General features: G+C 47.4%; 1 protein-coding gene across 1 annotated transcript; it reads left to right on the plus strand.

Annotated features, from left to right (window-relative positions):
* The first annotated feature begins 2,417 nt into the window (after window positions 1–2,417).
* Window positions 2,418–5,410, plus strand: LOC135981395 (uncharacterized). Its single transcript, XM_065583664.1, has 2 exons — window positions 2,418–3,396; window positions 4,391–5,410. Exons 1-2 carry the CDS (start codon window positions 2,820–2,822, stop codon window positions 4,864–4,866), a joined length of 1,053 nt encoding a protein of 350 aa, XP_065439736.1. The 5' UTR covers window positions 2,418–2,819; the 3' UTR covers window positions 4,867–5,410.
* Window positions 5,411–16,352: the final 10,942 nt, after the last annotated feature.

Genomic DNA, 16,352 nt, shown 5'->3' on the forward strand with positions numbered 1-16,352 from the left:
GGTTGGTCGAGGGTCACGCCTAAGTAAACTGGGTATGTTTCAGCCTCTGACCATTTGTTATGATGTTTAGTTCCCTCTTAAGCATTAGCATGCTGGGAGTTGGAATGTGCTAAAGACTGTTTTGCCGGGGCTAGGCTGAAGGCACCATGTCTTGCAGTAGTCAGCCAGCTTTGCTTCATCGTCACTCAAGGTCTTCTGCAGCCCAAAGAAAGTCTGAGCCTGTAGACCATAACAGAAGTCGTCTGCATAGATAAACTTCTGTCACTGGGTTGGTGGCAGGTCATTGATGTATAGATTGAACAAGGCTGGGGCTAGAACAGACCCCTGGGTAACCAGTTCATCTGTTTTTTCCAAGCACTTGTTTTCTCACTCACATGCACCCTGAACCGTCTATCTTGGAGTAGCAATTCGATGGCATCAGTAGTCCATGGTGAGTGTACTCTTGATATTCTAACAAGTAGACCCGTGTGCCACACCATATCATACACTGCAGTGAGTTCAAGGAAAATTACACCTGTTTTCAGGTTTCTTTGAAAACTGCTTTCAATTAATGTGGTTAGCGCAAGTACTTGGTCACATGTGCTTCAACCTTGTCGAAAGTATGCTTGCTTGACATTCAATATGTTCTCCACCTCTGGTGTTGTTTGCTGTAAAATTAGGTGCTCTAGAACCTTGAGACATACAGAAAGCAATGATATTGGGCGGTAGCTTGATACCTGGTTTGGGTCTTTACCAGGTTTTGGGAGGCCAGTGACTTTTGACATGACCCATGTGAAGAATCGAGTCAGCCAAGAGCGGGCACATGGGCTAAGATATTTCAGGAACTCTGGAAAAATGTTGTCATAGCCAGCAGCAGTGCCAGACATGATGTTATATATCACTCTGTCCATCTCTGGAACTGTGAGCGCTTCAGGGCAACCTCTGTATTTGTGCTGCCTGTGGAAGACCCACCACTCACTCTGGACTTGACTCTTCTCTTCTTTTTCCAGAGGTGTCTTTCCCATTCAAAGCAGGTGGGTGACTACTTGGTTAGCATTCATAGATGATCGGCTTGGTGTCTGTGGTTGCTGGGCTACTCCAAGGCAACAAAGTAAACTCCAGCATTTGCAGCTGAAACGAGTAAAGTCCAGGTTCTTGGTCTTTTCCTCCCATTTGGCTCAACAAGCACAGCTCAAAGTTTTGATTAAGTGAAGGGCCAAGTCTGGGTCACCTGTTGACTCATACTGCTCGAATAGAGAGGTGCACTACTCTTCAGGGCAGGGATGTACACAGGGTGATATCCGTGTCGAATGGCTCTGGTGGCTGCTTTGTAGATGGCTCTACAGAAATGCCTGTAAGTCTGCTCTGTCAGGATGTGGTGGAATGGTATTGTTACTATGTTCCAGGGCCTCACTGTATTTAATCCCAGGTGGCTTTGCGCAGGTTTCACTGTTTCTTCTTTGTGCTTGTGACAATTGGTAGCTGAAGACCAATATGGATCAGTGACTGTCTGTGCTGACTGTGTGGAAAGTTGTGCAAGACTTGACATGATGCTGGATATGAGTTGCCATGTACTGAGCTGACTCAACATATATCAGGTGAGTAGTTGTGGTTCCATCTAGAAGAATGGAATATCCCAGGCTGTTTTGGGAAGACCAGTCCACGAGTTGATCTGATGTGTTCATAAGTGTGCTAATGAAATTTGCTGATGACACAAAGTTGAGAGGCATCATCAATACAGAGGAAGAGTGGAACATTATATGGGAAGATCTACTGGTAAATGATTTTGAAGACAGGAATGACAATAATGGGATGAATTCAACAGTTCAAAGTGCAAGGTCATGCACTTAGGGGGTCTAATAATAAGAATGTCTGCTAGAACTGGGATCTCATCAGTTGGAAGTGACAGAGGAGATGATAGACCTGGGTGTGTGGTCAATCACAGGATGACTATGAGCTACCAATGTGATGTGGCTGTGAAAAAGGCAAATGCAATCCTAGGCTATATTAGGCAACACATTTCAAGTAGGGATAGAGAAGTATTAATGCCATTATACAAAGCATTAGTAAGGCCTTATTTGGAATACTGTGTACAATTCTGGTCAACCCATCTTCAAGAAAGATGAATTCAGACTGGAACAGGTGCAGAGAAGAGCTACTAGGATGCTCAGGGAAATAGAGGGTCAATCTTATGGGAGGAGACTGGAAGAACTTGGTTTGTTTAGTCTGACAAAAAGAAGGCTGAGAGGGCCTCTCTATAAAATACATCAGGGAGGCTGAAAAGCTATTTAAACTAAAGGACAATGTTGGCACAAGAAAAAATGGTTGTAAACTGGCCATAAACAAATTCAGGCTGGAAATTAGAAGAAGGTTTTTAACCATCAGAGGGGTGAGGTTCTGGAACAGCCTCCCAATGGGAGTTCTGAGGGCAAACAACTTACTTAGGCCTGGTCTACATTAGGCGTTTATGTCGAAGTTAGCGCCGTTAAATCGAATTAACCCTGCACCCGTCCACACTGCGATGCTATTTAGTTCGACATAGAGGTCTCTTTAATTCGACTTCTGTACTCCTCCCCGACGAGGGGAGTAGCGCTAAATTCGACATGGCCATGTCGAATTAGGCTAGGTGTGGATGGAAATCGACGCTAATAGCTCCGGGAGCTATCCCACAGTGCACCACTCTGTTGACGCTCTGGACAGCAGTGCGAGCTCGGATGCTCTGACCAGCCACACAGGAAAAGCCCCGGGAAAATTTGAATTTGAATTCCTTTTCCTGTCTGGCCAGTTTGAATCTCATTTCCTGTCTGGACATCGTGGCGAGCACAGCAGCACTGGCAACGATGCAGAGCTCTCCAGCAGTGATGGCCGTGCAGTCTGGGAATAGAAAGAGAGCCCCAGCATGGACTGATCGTGAAGTCTTGGATCTCATCGCTGTGTGGGGCGATGAGTCCGTGCTTTCCGAGCTGCGATCCAAAAGAAGGAATGCAAAGATCTACGAGAAGATCTCTAAAGACATGGCAGAGAGAGGATACAGCCGGGATGCAACGCAGTGCCGCATGAAAATCAAGGAGCTGAGACAAGGCTACCAGAAGACCAAAGAGGCAAACGGACGCTCCGGATCCCATCCCCAGACATCCCGTTTCTACGAGGCACTGCATTCCATCCTCGGTGCTGCCGCCACCACTACCCCACCAGTGACCGTGGACTCTGAGGATGGGATACTGTCCACGGCCGGTTCCTCGGACATGTTAGGGGACGGGGAAGATGAGGAAGGAGATGAGGAGGGCGAGGCAGTCGGCAGCTCTCACAACGCTGATTTCCCCGACAGCCAGGATCTCTTCATCACCCTTACAGAGATCCCCTACGAAGCGTCCCCAGCCGTTACCCCGGACACAGAATCTGGTGAAGGATCAGCCAGTAAGTGTTGTAAACATCTAAACATTTATTTTTAACAAAACAGGAATATTAACAATTAAAAGAATGGGTTGTTCATGATTAGTGTGCCCTAGGCGCTTAACGGTTTAGTAATGGGCAGTGCAAGTTTTGAAAAGAAATCTAGCAATGTCCGGTTTTCAGTGATTGTCCTGCACAAGCCGCTCTACTGTTTATTCCCTGCTACTGCAGCTACAGTAAAATGCGGTCTATGTGTCCGGGGATAGAGCAGTAATCCTCCTGGGACATCTCGATGAAGCTCTCCTGGAGGTAACTTGAAAGCCGTTGCATGAGGTTCTTGGGGAGAGCGGCCTTATTGGGTCCTCCGAAGTACGACACGTTGCCGCGCCACGAGATTATCAAGTACTCGGGGATCATTGCTCTGCACAGCAGGGCGGCATACGGCCCTGGTCTTTGGAGGCTTTCCCGGAGCATTCTCTCTTTGTCGCTCTCGGAGATCCTCATCAGGGTGATGTCGGCCATGGTGACCTGCTTTTAATTAGGTAGGGGAATGTTAGTGTTGGGACTGCTTTCCCGTTCCTTTACAGAACTGTAACCGCTGGTTTGCAGCCACGCGGTGGAGGCGGGAGAGGGGCAGCCGAAAGGGACCGTTCCCGGGGACAGCCGCGAGGGGGTGGGACAGGGGCAGAGTTCCCGCTTGCCGGATTGCTGGCAGCAGGGACTGACATTGATTTAAATGTGAAATGAGGCCAGTGGTAATATAAAAGTTTTAAACTGCCACAAGTGTACGGCTTACCATGTCTGCCTGCAACAGAAATTCCGTTGTGCTGCCTCGCTTCTCAAATGTGCTGTTCAAGACCCCAGGCACTGAATGCGAAGGCCGAGAATTCGACCTTGTGCTGAGTGCGCATGTGAAAGGTGCTGTGCATGGTCTTGTTCACAGAGAAAGACTATGTTCTTTGTTCACAACTACATTTATCTTTCTGAGGAATTCACTCCCTTTTTCCCATTTCCACAGCCCCGTCTGCGACTGTCTCACAACCTAGCCTGGAATCACACTCCCAGAGGCTAGCGCGGATTAGGCGTAGGAAGAAGAGGACATGGGAGGACATGTTCTCTGAGCTTATGGCCTCTTCCCAAGCCCAGGCAGCACAGCAGACCCAGTGGCGGGAGAACTTGACCCGAATGCACCAAGCCAACATGGATCGGGAGGAGAGGTGGCGGCAGGAAGACCAGCAGGCGACTCAAACGCTGCTTGGACTACTGAGGGAGCAAACGGACACGCTCCGGCGCCTTGTGGATGTTCTGCAGGAACGGAGGCAGGAGGACAGAGCCCCGCTGCAGTCCATCTCTAACCGCCCTCCCCCGCCACCAAGTCCCATACCCACCTCACCCAAAGTGCAAAGAAGGAGAGGCGGCAGAGTCCCTGCTAAGTCTCACTCCACCCCTGCAGAGAGCTCTAGTAGCAGAAGGCTCTCATTTCCCAAAATTTGAAAAGTTCTTTCCTTCCCGCCTGACACAAGCCCCCATCCAAGTTTCACCTCCCAATGCCATGTGTAGTTGATAATAAAAAATTCGTTTCTGTTAACTACTGTTTCAATCATGTTCTTTTGGAGGAGGAGGGGAAAGGGGGTTGGTAATTGGACAGGACAGTCTCCTTTGGCAGGGTACATAGTCGGGGGCAGGCACAGCAGCAGGGCACATACACAGTGCAGTGATGCAGTGACTAGTTGCCCCGGTTAGTCTGGGAGGTTGTTTTGATGTAATGTTGGGGGGGGGGTGGGTTGCTCTGTGACTTTGTGGCGGGGGAGGGCAGTTACAGATCTTAAGCGCCGGTCCTTAGGCAGGATGACAGAGCCACACAGCATGGGATCTGTAACCGTCCTCCCCCTGCCACAAAGTCAAATAGACCCCCCATACACACAGTCCCGATCAGGAGGGTTGACAGGCTCCGTTGAAACAAGCATCCCACCGCAGCGGAGCCTGTCAATCCTTGAGTTTAGAAGCTGCATTCGCGTCACAACACTACACCCGCCCCGCACCACAGTCTGCGTCCCAGTTTTAAAAAATTCCCGCGAAAACAGTATTAAAGAAAACGGTGTGCTTTAACAAAGTAGAACTATTTTTATTTCGACACGTGTATTGGAGGGGGGGTGAAGGGGGTATGTAACTGGATAGGATAGTCAACATTAACTGGGTAAAGAAACGGGGGCAGGTTTAGCTTCTCAGTACACAAACTATAAAGTCACAGGTTACCCTGCTCACTCAGGAACTTTGCTTTCAAAGCCTCCCGGATGCACAGCGCTTCCCGCTGGTCTCTTCTAATCGCCCGGCTGTCTGGCTGTGAGTAATCACCAGCCAGGCTATTTTCCTCAACCTCCCACCCCGCCATAAAGGTCTCCCCCTTGCTCTCACAGAGATTGTGGAGCACACAGCAAGCTGCTATAACAATGGGGATATTGGTTTCGCTGAGATCACAGCGAGTCAGTAAGCTTCTCCATCTCCCCTTGAGACGGCCAAAAGCACACTCCACCACCATTCTGCACTTGCTCAGCCGGTAGTTGAAGAGTTCTTTTTCAGTGTCCAGGGCGCCAGTATAGGGCTTCATGAGCCAGGGCATTAGCGGGTAGGCTGGGTCCCCGAGGATGACTATAGGCATCTCCACATCCCCAACAGTTATTTTGTGGTCCGGGAAGTAAATACCTTGTTGCAGCCGTCTAAACAGACCAGAGTTCCTGAAAACACGAGCGTCATGAACCTTGCCCGGCCATCCCACGTAGATGTTGGTAAAACGTCCCCTGTGGTCCACCAGTGCTTGCAGCACCATGGAAAAGTAGCCCTTTCGGTTAATGTACTGGGTGGCCTGGTGGTCCGGTGCCAGGATAGGGATGTGAGTTCCATCTATGGCCCCACCGCAGTTTGGGAATCCCATCGCTGCGAAGCCATCTATGATCGCCTCCACGTTTCCCAGGGTCACTACCTTTGGCAGCAGTACATCAACGATTGCCTTGGCTACTTGCATCACAACAACCCCCACGGTAGATTTGCCCACCCCAAACTGGTTCGCGACTGACCGGTAGCTGTCTGGCGTTGCAAGCTTCCAGAGGGCTATGGCCACTCGCTTCTGTACACTCAGTGCAGCTCGCAACCGGGTGTCACTGCGCTTCAGGGCAGGGGACAGCAACTCACAAAGTTCCAGGAAAGTTCCCTTCCGCATGCGAAAGTTTCGCAGCCACTGGGATTCATCCCAGACCTGCAGCACTATGCGGTCCCACCACTCAGTGCTTGTTTCCCGTGCCCAGAATCGCCGTTCCACGGCATCAACATGACCCATTGCCACTGTGATGTCCTCGGCGCTGGGTCGCCTGCTTTCTGACAGGTCTGTGCTACTCTCAGACTTCAGGACATCACCGCGGTGCCGTAGCCTCCTCGCCTGACTTTTCTGCATCTGCCTCAGGGAAACCTTTATGATAAGCTGCGAGACGTTGAGAGCGGCCACAACTGCAGCGATGGTCGCAGCGGGCTCCATGCTCGGAGTACAGTGGCGTCCGCGCTGTCAATGACTGGAAAAGCGCGCGAACTGTTTTCCCGCCGGCGCTTTCAGGGAGGGAGGGCGGGAGTGATGGACGGATGACGACAGTTTCCCAAAAGCACCCTCGACTCATTTTGTTACCCAGAAGGCATTGCCGACTACACCCAGAATTCCAATGGGCAGAGGGGACTGCGGGAACTGTGGGATAGCTGACCACAGTGCACCGCTTCGAATGTCGACGCTATCACCGTTAGTGTGGACGCACAAAGTCGAATTACTGTCCTTAGTGTGGACACACACGTTCGACTTTGCAATATCGATTACAAAAATTCGATGCAAGTAAAATCGAACTACTCTCGTAGTGTAGACAAGGCCTTAGTATTAGGAGAGTTGGACCAATTTCTGAGTGTGATTGTGTGACAGGGCTGATTGGAATGGTAGGGGCTCACTTCTGGTTTATGTCTTAAGTTCCTAAAAGTTCATGCTTCAGCGTTCCAGCCAGCCACTTGCAGGGGTCAGGAAGGGATTCCCCCTCCAGAGTAGTCTGTTTTTTTTTTTTTTTTTTAAATCTCCTTCTTCTGAAGCATCAGGGATGGCCCCAGCCAGGCTCAGAGGTTGCACTGAGCTTTCTCTCTCTCTCTCTCGCAGGCACTTGGCTTTCTGGTTCTTGTTCCCATGTTCTTCATACATGGGGTCCAGAAGGAATTTTCCCCCAGGCCAGATTGGCAGGGACGTTGAGTTTTTTTTTTCACCTTCCTCTGCAGCATGTGGGTGCAGGTCAGTTGCCAGGATTATCTGGGTTTATCTCACTTAATCATTTCCCTGCCATTGCACTGGTGCACCTTGGTACCTCCTATTCTGTGCCTGTGGCACATAATAGTCTAGTCTCCTGTAGCTGTGGTGCTTTGGTCTGGTTTCTGTTGCTGGGTTTGGTGTGCTGGTTCTGGGGAGTGTTGGTGGGCTGTGATATAGAGGAGGTCAAGACTAAATGATCTGATGGACCTGTCTGGCCTTAGGCTCTATGACTCTGTGGGTTGTCCTGAAGGGGGTGAGACCAAAGGTGACCCAGATAATAGAGATTACAGTTCACTGTCAGAACCCTAAAGTTAAAAAAAACAATTGGATTTGCATATCCCAAAAGTACAGGATTGGATTTCCTAAATGGTGATATTTGGGGCATAGTGATCATATCTGACTATTATTAGATGATCAAACGTATTGCATAGATGATGAATGATTTAATCCCACTTTCTGGAAACATGGAATTTTCATGATACATTAGGAATGTAATAGTCTTTTTTTTTTTTTTTTTTTTGCAATGGAATAACATTGTTTTCTCTTCTAAACATGTGATCTGTGATATTTTGAAGGCTGCTTGGAGAGGTAGATAATTAGCTACCTCACTGCCTAGAGAAATAGCTTGGAGATTTTTAGAAGCCTTACACAAATGAATTAGGATATCATGCAAATTAGTTTCACTTAAGCTCTAATTTATCTAATTTAATTTAATTATTGGAAAAAGTAAATCTTTGACTTAGAACAAAAAAGGAAACCTGACAGGAGAAGAAGGCAGGGCAGGAAAGGTGCTGGCACGTAGACTGTAACAATTAGATACTGATGGATTTATAGCTGCCATTCACGAAGTGAATGTAAGAGTTCACCCACAAGGCATCAGTAATGACTTTGTTTTATAAGGCTCTAAATCAAGCAGAATTAAAACCTTAGACCACAGATGAAATAATTACTTAACTGAATTAAACCCAGTTATCAAATAAGGCTGTATTCTATTGTAGAACACTATATACTCAACTGAGAGATCTCAGTTCTTATGTGAAGTTCAAGTTCTAATGCCAACTGCAGTGCCGCCACTTCTTATCCTCACCCATGTTTCACTTAAAGATTCAGGCAAAAATTCCAAGGAACAGGCAGTTGTATGCTCAGGGTATTATCACATGTCCTAGGAATCATAAATCTGCCCTGCTGAATATATTAATTCTGATACTATATTTTGTAGCTATATGATACCCAACTTTCTGTCCAGTTTGGTTATGGATGCATCTCTCTCGATTTTTGGAGAATGACCAGGAGATGTGAGGCAAATAAATGAGCAGGTGGTACACAGTTGATTGTTGATGGTTAACCGTTAGATGCCTTTTCAATATGCAGAACCCAGACTGAGTGCACAGAGGAAGAGGAAATGCACTGGGAGCAACTCAGTCCTTGCTGTTTGGCTGGCTGACCTGAGAATAGGGAAGGTGGAAGTTGGCTGTCATGTGTTGCCTGAGCTGCAAGAAGGCTGCCAAACTGGTCCTGTATAGCTGGGGAAAGGGAACATAAGTTAAGACTCTGTTATTTTATGGAGGATAGTCTGGGGTCTGCAACCACTAAGTGTAAAATAGACAGGTTAGCAAAGAATATTGGGAAAGTGGAGGTACTGGCCATTATCAGGAAGGTAAATAGGTTAGATACGATCAGTACAGCTCCATTTACTTCAGTGGAGCTATGAGGATTTACACCAGTTGAAGATCTGGCCCAACATTTGCAGTTTTAGTGAATATTCCTTTCTGTATGTTGCTCTGTTAAAAACAGTGATAGAAACGAAAGGAAAGAGATGTCAGCACAGTCAAAGCAAATTGATTTAACAATATGAATACATGTTTTTGAATACCTTTTTAAAGAAGTATTTACCCAGCTCAAGAAGTATGGAAGATACCCTGATAGTCTGATCTGTCAGTTAGGACATTTTCTCATAAAATCTCTATCCTGCTACAGCAAGATGTTTTGTACAACTTGTAGAAGACAATCATAAGCTTGGCAAACTGGAGTAGAGATTTCCTCTTATTATGGGGATTGTCTATTAACAAAAATAAATAAATAAAATTTCCTTAAACCCGTCATGGAAAGTGTGATGTGTTGAGTTACATTCGATTATAGTAGTGATGTCCAACTTTATTACACAGGAGGGCCACATAAACCTAAGCACAACTTTGTGTAAGCCAAAGAGATTCTATGTATTTTAATAAGATTTAAAGTCACCTCTTTTGATTTATATTTTAAGTTCAGCTTGTTTCATATGTATTTAGATAGATTGTTTCTATGTACAGTATTGTCTAATTAAAAACAAATAAAGAAACCAGTCCATAAAATGTGTATTAGAATGAATAAAAACAGGGGGGAAAAAAACAGCAAAGAACACATAACCCTCTCCCTAATCACAAATAAAGAGTGCACTTTCCGAGTTAGTGAGAAATCTGAGGTTGTTTCTCAGCAACCAGTTTGTTGAAGTTTGGCTTCCCGCGGGCCTTATGAAATGCTCTGGTGGGCCGTGTATGACCTGTGGGCCATAGATTGGACACCCTTGGATTACAGCATGTCAAATAACATAATACAGTGTAACCTGATGTAACTTGATTCAATGTGACACTTGTATTATGGTTTAATACAGGTTAAAAGAAACATTACAAGTGGATACAAAGTGGCTCGCTAATCATCAGAATGATAGGTACCTTGGGTACATAGTAAAGGGAAAATAACTGTTACTAACTGTAACCCTTCTGCCAGGTGGAGCCGGCAGCAACCAGGGCCAGGTTCGATATCTAGGGGTTCCTCTTCAACAATACAACACAGAACCATGCCTGTGTGCCTCTGAGGGGCAATACTTCCCCACTCGTAAGCACAGAGTCTGAGTGCAGAAAAGAAACTTAATGAAATAAGGGAAGTCACCCGACATTAATTAGGGAAAATGCCACAAGCAGAATTCATAATCATAAAACTGTGAGCAGGACACCCACCCCAGAGTGTGTGGAGCAGTGTCTTCTGCCTCATGTTCTTGAGTTCTACACCCAAAAGTTCCTTTTCTGTGTGCCTCTCTGCTCCCTCACCATACCCCACTCACAGTGGTTGTCCTTGGTCAGTGAGGACCCAGGGTTCAGAGGTGCATCTGTGTGACTTCACTTCCCACCCACGGTAGAAGGCACCTTGTGATTTGAGCACTTGCTCTGACTGGCCGACCCGCCAGCCGCAGTTCCTTTCCGCTGGCTGACCCACCAGCTGTGGTTCCTCTCTGCTGGCCACCCTGTCAGCCACTTGTTCCGCTCCTGCCTGCCACCTGCTTGCCACTCCCGCCGGCTGCTTGCTTGCCGCTCTCGCCAGCTGCTTCTACTGGCCAATTGTCAGTTACCTTCTGCTGCCACCTGCCTCTCTGCTGTGACCTCTGCAGGCCAGTCTCTTAGTGATTGTCGACTCTTAGTGATTTTTAGTTTTTAGCAGGCTGGGCAGAAACCCCGTCCCACCACAAGTGATTTCAGCTCCCATTTAAGCACTTAAAATAACAAAGGCACCTAATGGAGCCCATTTAGCCACAGGCGCCAACTCTGTGGGTGCTCCGGGGCTGGAGCACCCATGGAGAAAAATTAGACTGCAGAGCACCCACTGGCAGCCAAGCTCCCCCCCCTTGCCTCCTTCTCCCCTCCCCAAGCGTGCCGTGTCCCCGCTCCTCCCCCTCCCTCCCAGCACTTCCTGCACCCCTGCCGCCTAACAGCTGTTTGGCGGCACTTAGGACTTTCTGGGAGGGAGGGGGAGGAGCATGGATGTGGCATGCTCTGGGGAGGAGGTGGAGAAGAGGCAGGGCAGGGACAGGGACTTGGGTGAAGGGGGTGGAATGGGGGTGGGACGGGGCTGGAGTGGGGACTTTGGGGAAGGGATGGAATAGGGCTGAAGCGAGGGCAGTGCAGGGGTGGGAAGAGGCTGGGCTGGGGCAGGGTTAGGGGTGGGGGAGGTCGAGCACCTACCGGGCAGAGGGGAAGTTAGTGCCTATGTATTTAGCTCTATCTTTGAACAGTGGGGAGGAATGGGTTAAATGAGATTGGGAACCTTAGGGAGACTCCACACTTCCTGACTGGGGCACCTGTCCCCACCCCCTCTCACTTTCACAGGGCTCTGGCATTTGAGTCCCTGGCTTAATGAGGTCCTTTCAGCTGAGGTTGACCCCCTCGTTTGGGACAGGTTAAGCACAGTTCTGCTCCTCTTTAGTCATACAGTGAAGACAACAATATTGGTAACAGCATTTCACTCCCCCTGCATTCCGTACTAAAGTGATTTGTAAACCAGCACCAGCCAAAGTTGATCACAAAGTTATCCGCTCTAGCTGCTGGATAACTTGGCAGAGTAGGTGTGTTCAGTTAAATACAGTTTGCTTGTGAAGTCTCTCCCCCTCCCAGCTAGCTGTCGGGGAGAACTCATTCAGACCCTGCTTCCATAACCTCAACCTGTATCTAGTACAAGTGCTGAAGATATCACAGGTATCACTTGTGAAAACTCAGCTACTGTAGTTCTGAACCAGGACACCTGTCCATCTGTAGCTAAAGCATTTATTTTGACACCTGAATGTTTAAATGCTTGTTTTCAGATGTCATCCACTAAAGACTTGCATCTTGGGGGTGGAGGAAAAAGGAATTTCAGGAACGAGATTAGAGTGCTGTACAGATGTGTGGGTGGTTTTTTCGTGTTTGTGCTCAAGCACTATTCCTGGAGCAATAGGCTTTTGAAGGCTGTATTTCTGGGTATAATTACATATCTGTGGTGAGGAGGTGGTTAGGGTGGCATTAGCTGGTCTGGTCTGTAGTCCCAGATTTTGTATGAGTTTGTGCTAGATATGTCTAGCACATAATTGAGATACTAATAAGGAAAATGTAACCAGCCAATCAAAATCTTTATTTATTGTGGTGGTTATTTCTGCATTCTTTCAAAATAGGAAACCTTTAATTTATTGCTTGTATATCCCACCAACTCATCCCAGAATCCTATCTACATGGGTGTGGCTTGTATGAAAGATGGGCTCAAAGCAAAACCATTTATTGTAACCCTCCCATACTGCACTCTGATCCTAACCATCTCTGGTTTTGAGTTTTCAAAACTGTAGCTCAGCCAGTTTGTGGACTTCAGAGTTGCAGTTCCCAGGGAGCTGCAGCTTTTGGAGCCTTGAACTTTCCATTGTGGAGTGAGGGTCAGGAAGGGTGGGTAGGGGCTCTGGTTTGGCCTCATGACCTCTGGTTGGAAGAGTCAGAATGGTTGCTCATTGTATTTGTGGAGAGCAACAACCAGCTTCCTTCCCTTCTGTCTCTCTCTCCCTGGTCATATGATCCCTAAGACAGAGCCTATCAGGTGCCATCCCACTACGGACTCCTCAGGGCCTACAATTGGTCACCCTAAGATACTGATCAAATTCCTGGGAGTGTCGCATGGGCACCAACTTTCAGCTTTCCCCGGGATGCTGCACTCCTCCCTCGAAACTCCACCCCCACTCCACCCCCTTTCCCAAGTGTGCCTTGCCCTCGCTCTGCCTCTTCCTGCCCCGGGTCCTCCCTCTCCCCCACACCACCTCCTGCCTGCCCGCTGCCGAGCAGCTGATCGGTGGCGAGTGGGAAACACTGGTGAGGGGAGAGAGAAAAGCTGATTAGTGGGGCCCACTGAACAGCTGATCAGCAGGTGGCTGGTGGGTGTGGAGCACCCACTATTTCTTTCCTTGGGTGCTCCAGCCCCGGAGCACCCACGGAGTCGGCGCATATACCCACAGGCATAAAGTGGCCATTAGTCATTGCCTCTATGCTGCTCCCTGTGGATGCTGCTGGAAGCGACTTCTTTGAACCCCCAAAACTGGCAATAGGAGTAAAAGAAAGTTATAAAGGTACTGAGTGAGGTGTTGTGCCTGCCCCCTTCCACCTCTCCAAAATTTCCCTCAGTCTTGCTCATCTCTAGTTGATATAAAGATGAAGACTCATTTATCTTAGTGTAAAATATTATGTTGGATCAGCAAAGAATTCATCCACCCTTTGGAAATATTTGGAGTGATATTTCCTGTTTTTCAAATATAGGAATTACATAACATTGGTAACTTTCTTGACATTTTGCTAATCACTTCCACACAGGGCAGTGTGTCCACCATCTCTGTTGATCTCCCCTGAGGGATTATAGGAAAAGACAATGAACTCAGCCCTCAAGAAGATATATAGTTAGACATGGGCAATATTTTTGGAATGAATAATTTATTGACTGAAAAATGTAGTTTTGTGTCCACTGAAACTATTTGCACATTTGACACAAATTCACCAAATAATATCAGTGAAAATTATTTTTGGGGGCTAGCTTCACAAGGGTTTGTGGCACCATTTATGAAACAGGAGAAGGGGGTGGACCAGAGAGATAATGACTCTCTAGCCGGGTAGTTAGAGCACACAAGTTTTTTGTTTGACCTGAAATGAATTTTTTTTTCAGTTCTCTGTCTCTCTGAGAAAACAAATAAGTAAGCAAACAACATTCAGTTTTGTATGCAGTGGTATTGGCTGTGTTGGTCCCAGGATATTAGAAAGACACGGTGGGTGAGGAAATATCTTTTATTGGACCAACTTGTCGAAAGCTTGTCTCTCTCACCAACACAAGTTGGTCCAATAAAAGATATTACCTCACCCACCTTGTCTCCCTAAAATTCATTTTGGCATTTCAGGTTGATATGAAATGATTTCCCCACTCCCTGCCCAAGTTTTTCATTTCAGCTAGCAAACCAAAACATCCGTTTTTGCATAACTCTATGTACAGTATACGAACATACCCAAATACCTATTCAATAAAGGGCAATCATTGTCATTGTGCTATAAGTTGTTGTTTTTGTTAGATGCAGTCAGCACAATGACCACCAAGTACTCACATTTTTATTGATTGAAATTTCCACCATGTCTTTCTGTATGTCTTGATAGTGCCCACCACAATGAAGCCTGACCTGGTCCTTTGGATGTACAAATAATTTTCACAGGGAGGTATGTACTGTTTCATGCATACCATGTTGCATGTCTAAGCAACATCCATAGATATTTGATGTGAGAAAAAAACATTGTACTGGTACTACCACCTGGTCAGCTCCAAATTTGCCAGGTGCATGCATAAATAACAAATTTGTTTACACAAGTCCGGCATTTGTGTATAAAATGTATGTAACCCCCAAGGAGATTACCTACATTCCTGGGGCTCTGTCTCCTGGCAGCTTGGGAGAGGCACACTGTCCCTGGTAGGGAGGGGGAGCCAAGGCAAACTCAGAGTCTGCCCGGCAACCAATAGGGAGTGAGATGCCCTTCCCAGGGAGCTCAGGAAAGGGGAGAAGCCATTTTTGAGTCAGTCTGGAGCCAGCTAAGGCCAGGGCAGGACTGGCTGTGTGGGGAGCTGATGAGTCCCAGGACTGCATGCAGGGTTCCCCCTGAGAACTGGCCTCTAGGGACCTGAAAGCAAGATCCTTCAGCTGGGCTTTTCCTTCTCCACTGATGATTCCCAGTTTGTAGAGTTTTACTGGGAAACTTCCCCAGCCAGGCTGAGTTAGCCCTCCAGCTCCCTAGGTGAGACCAGTCACCACATGGTTAGCTCTGCTCTGGTTGGGTCTGAAGCAGCCTGATTCCTGCCTGAAGAGATCCCTGGCAGCAGAGATCAGCCCCTCTGCAGTGACTGAGGAGTCCAGAGGCATCTCTGAACCTGAGGATCTAACAAAGGGGTGAGTGCTCCATCTCTTAGTTGGTCAGTCAGGGAATTTGTTTTGGGGACCCCCTACACCCTGAACTGTGTCCTCAAGCCAGGGAGTGAGGGCTTGGGGGTTTTATAACCTGCTGCATATTAAACCTGTGGAGGGATTTACCACCTTCTCCCACTTGTGAGACCTTTGGGCTTTACTGAACCCAGTCAGCCACACTGCTAAACCACTGCAGAGAAGAATTTTGTGGTCCTAGGTCATCAAGGGCCCCAACAAAGTAAGCGTACCAACAGGACACTGATCTTACATTTGCTACATCAAGTCATGTGACTGGGAAAAGTCACGGGTATTATCAGTGTGGGCACTGGTGACCCTAAAAATAGTGTTTTACCCTGTTATATTTGTCTCCTGTTTAATATAATTATTGTATTGAATATATTGTACGTGTTTGTGTTATTTGTTGGAAGTCTCCAACTATCTGGCAAGTAAGTGGGGATTACCCTGTGGTTAGAATTTTCCTCCCAAGCTGCCCTGGTGTCCTGCGAGGAAGGAGCAAGGGCGGTAGAGTCACCGCCAAATAAATTCAGAGTTAAAAATAAAGAAGATACACCCTGCTGAGTTGGTGGCGGGATCCAGAAGAACCCAGACCTGTCCATCAAAACCTGTAAGTCGATTGGCATTAAAGAAGGTAATCGGGTGGAGAGGGGGCGCTACATGTAGATGCATGGAAAATATAGCTCTTTGTGCCAGGGATCATCTTCTATTCTGTACTGCATCTGGACTGATGGGTTCTGATGCTGATCAGGACCTTTTAAGAGCCTTTCTCCACTATTCCCTCAGCACATCCATGCAGGAAGCTACAGACACGGAATAGGCCTTGGAGGATGAATATCTGAATTCCATTGTACACTGGAAAACACTGGTAGCAGGCAATTGAGG

The sequence above is a fragment of the Chrysemys picta genome, chromosome 2, assembly GCF_011386835.1.
Source record: "Chrysemys picta bellii isolate R12L10 chromosome 2, ASM1138683v2, whole genome shotgun sequence".
Taxonomy (NCBI): domain Eukaryota; kingdom Metazoa; phylum Chordata; order Testudines; family Emydidae; genus Chrysemys; species Chrysemys picta.

What these genes read in the sequence shown, in the direction of transcription:
- LOC135981395 (XM_065583664.1), top strand. Translation starts at nt 2,820, where the DNA reads ATGCAGAGCTCTCCAGCAGTGATGGCCGTGCAGTCTGGGAATAGAAAG. An exon ending in ATCTGGTGAAGGATCAGCCA is followed by an intron (nt 3,397 to 4,390) that starts GTAAGTGTTGTA and finishes CCATTTCCACAG; the next exon opens with CCCCGTCTGCGACTGTCTCA.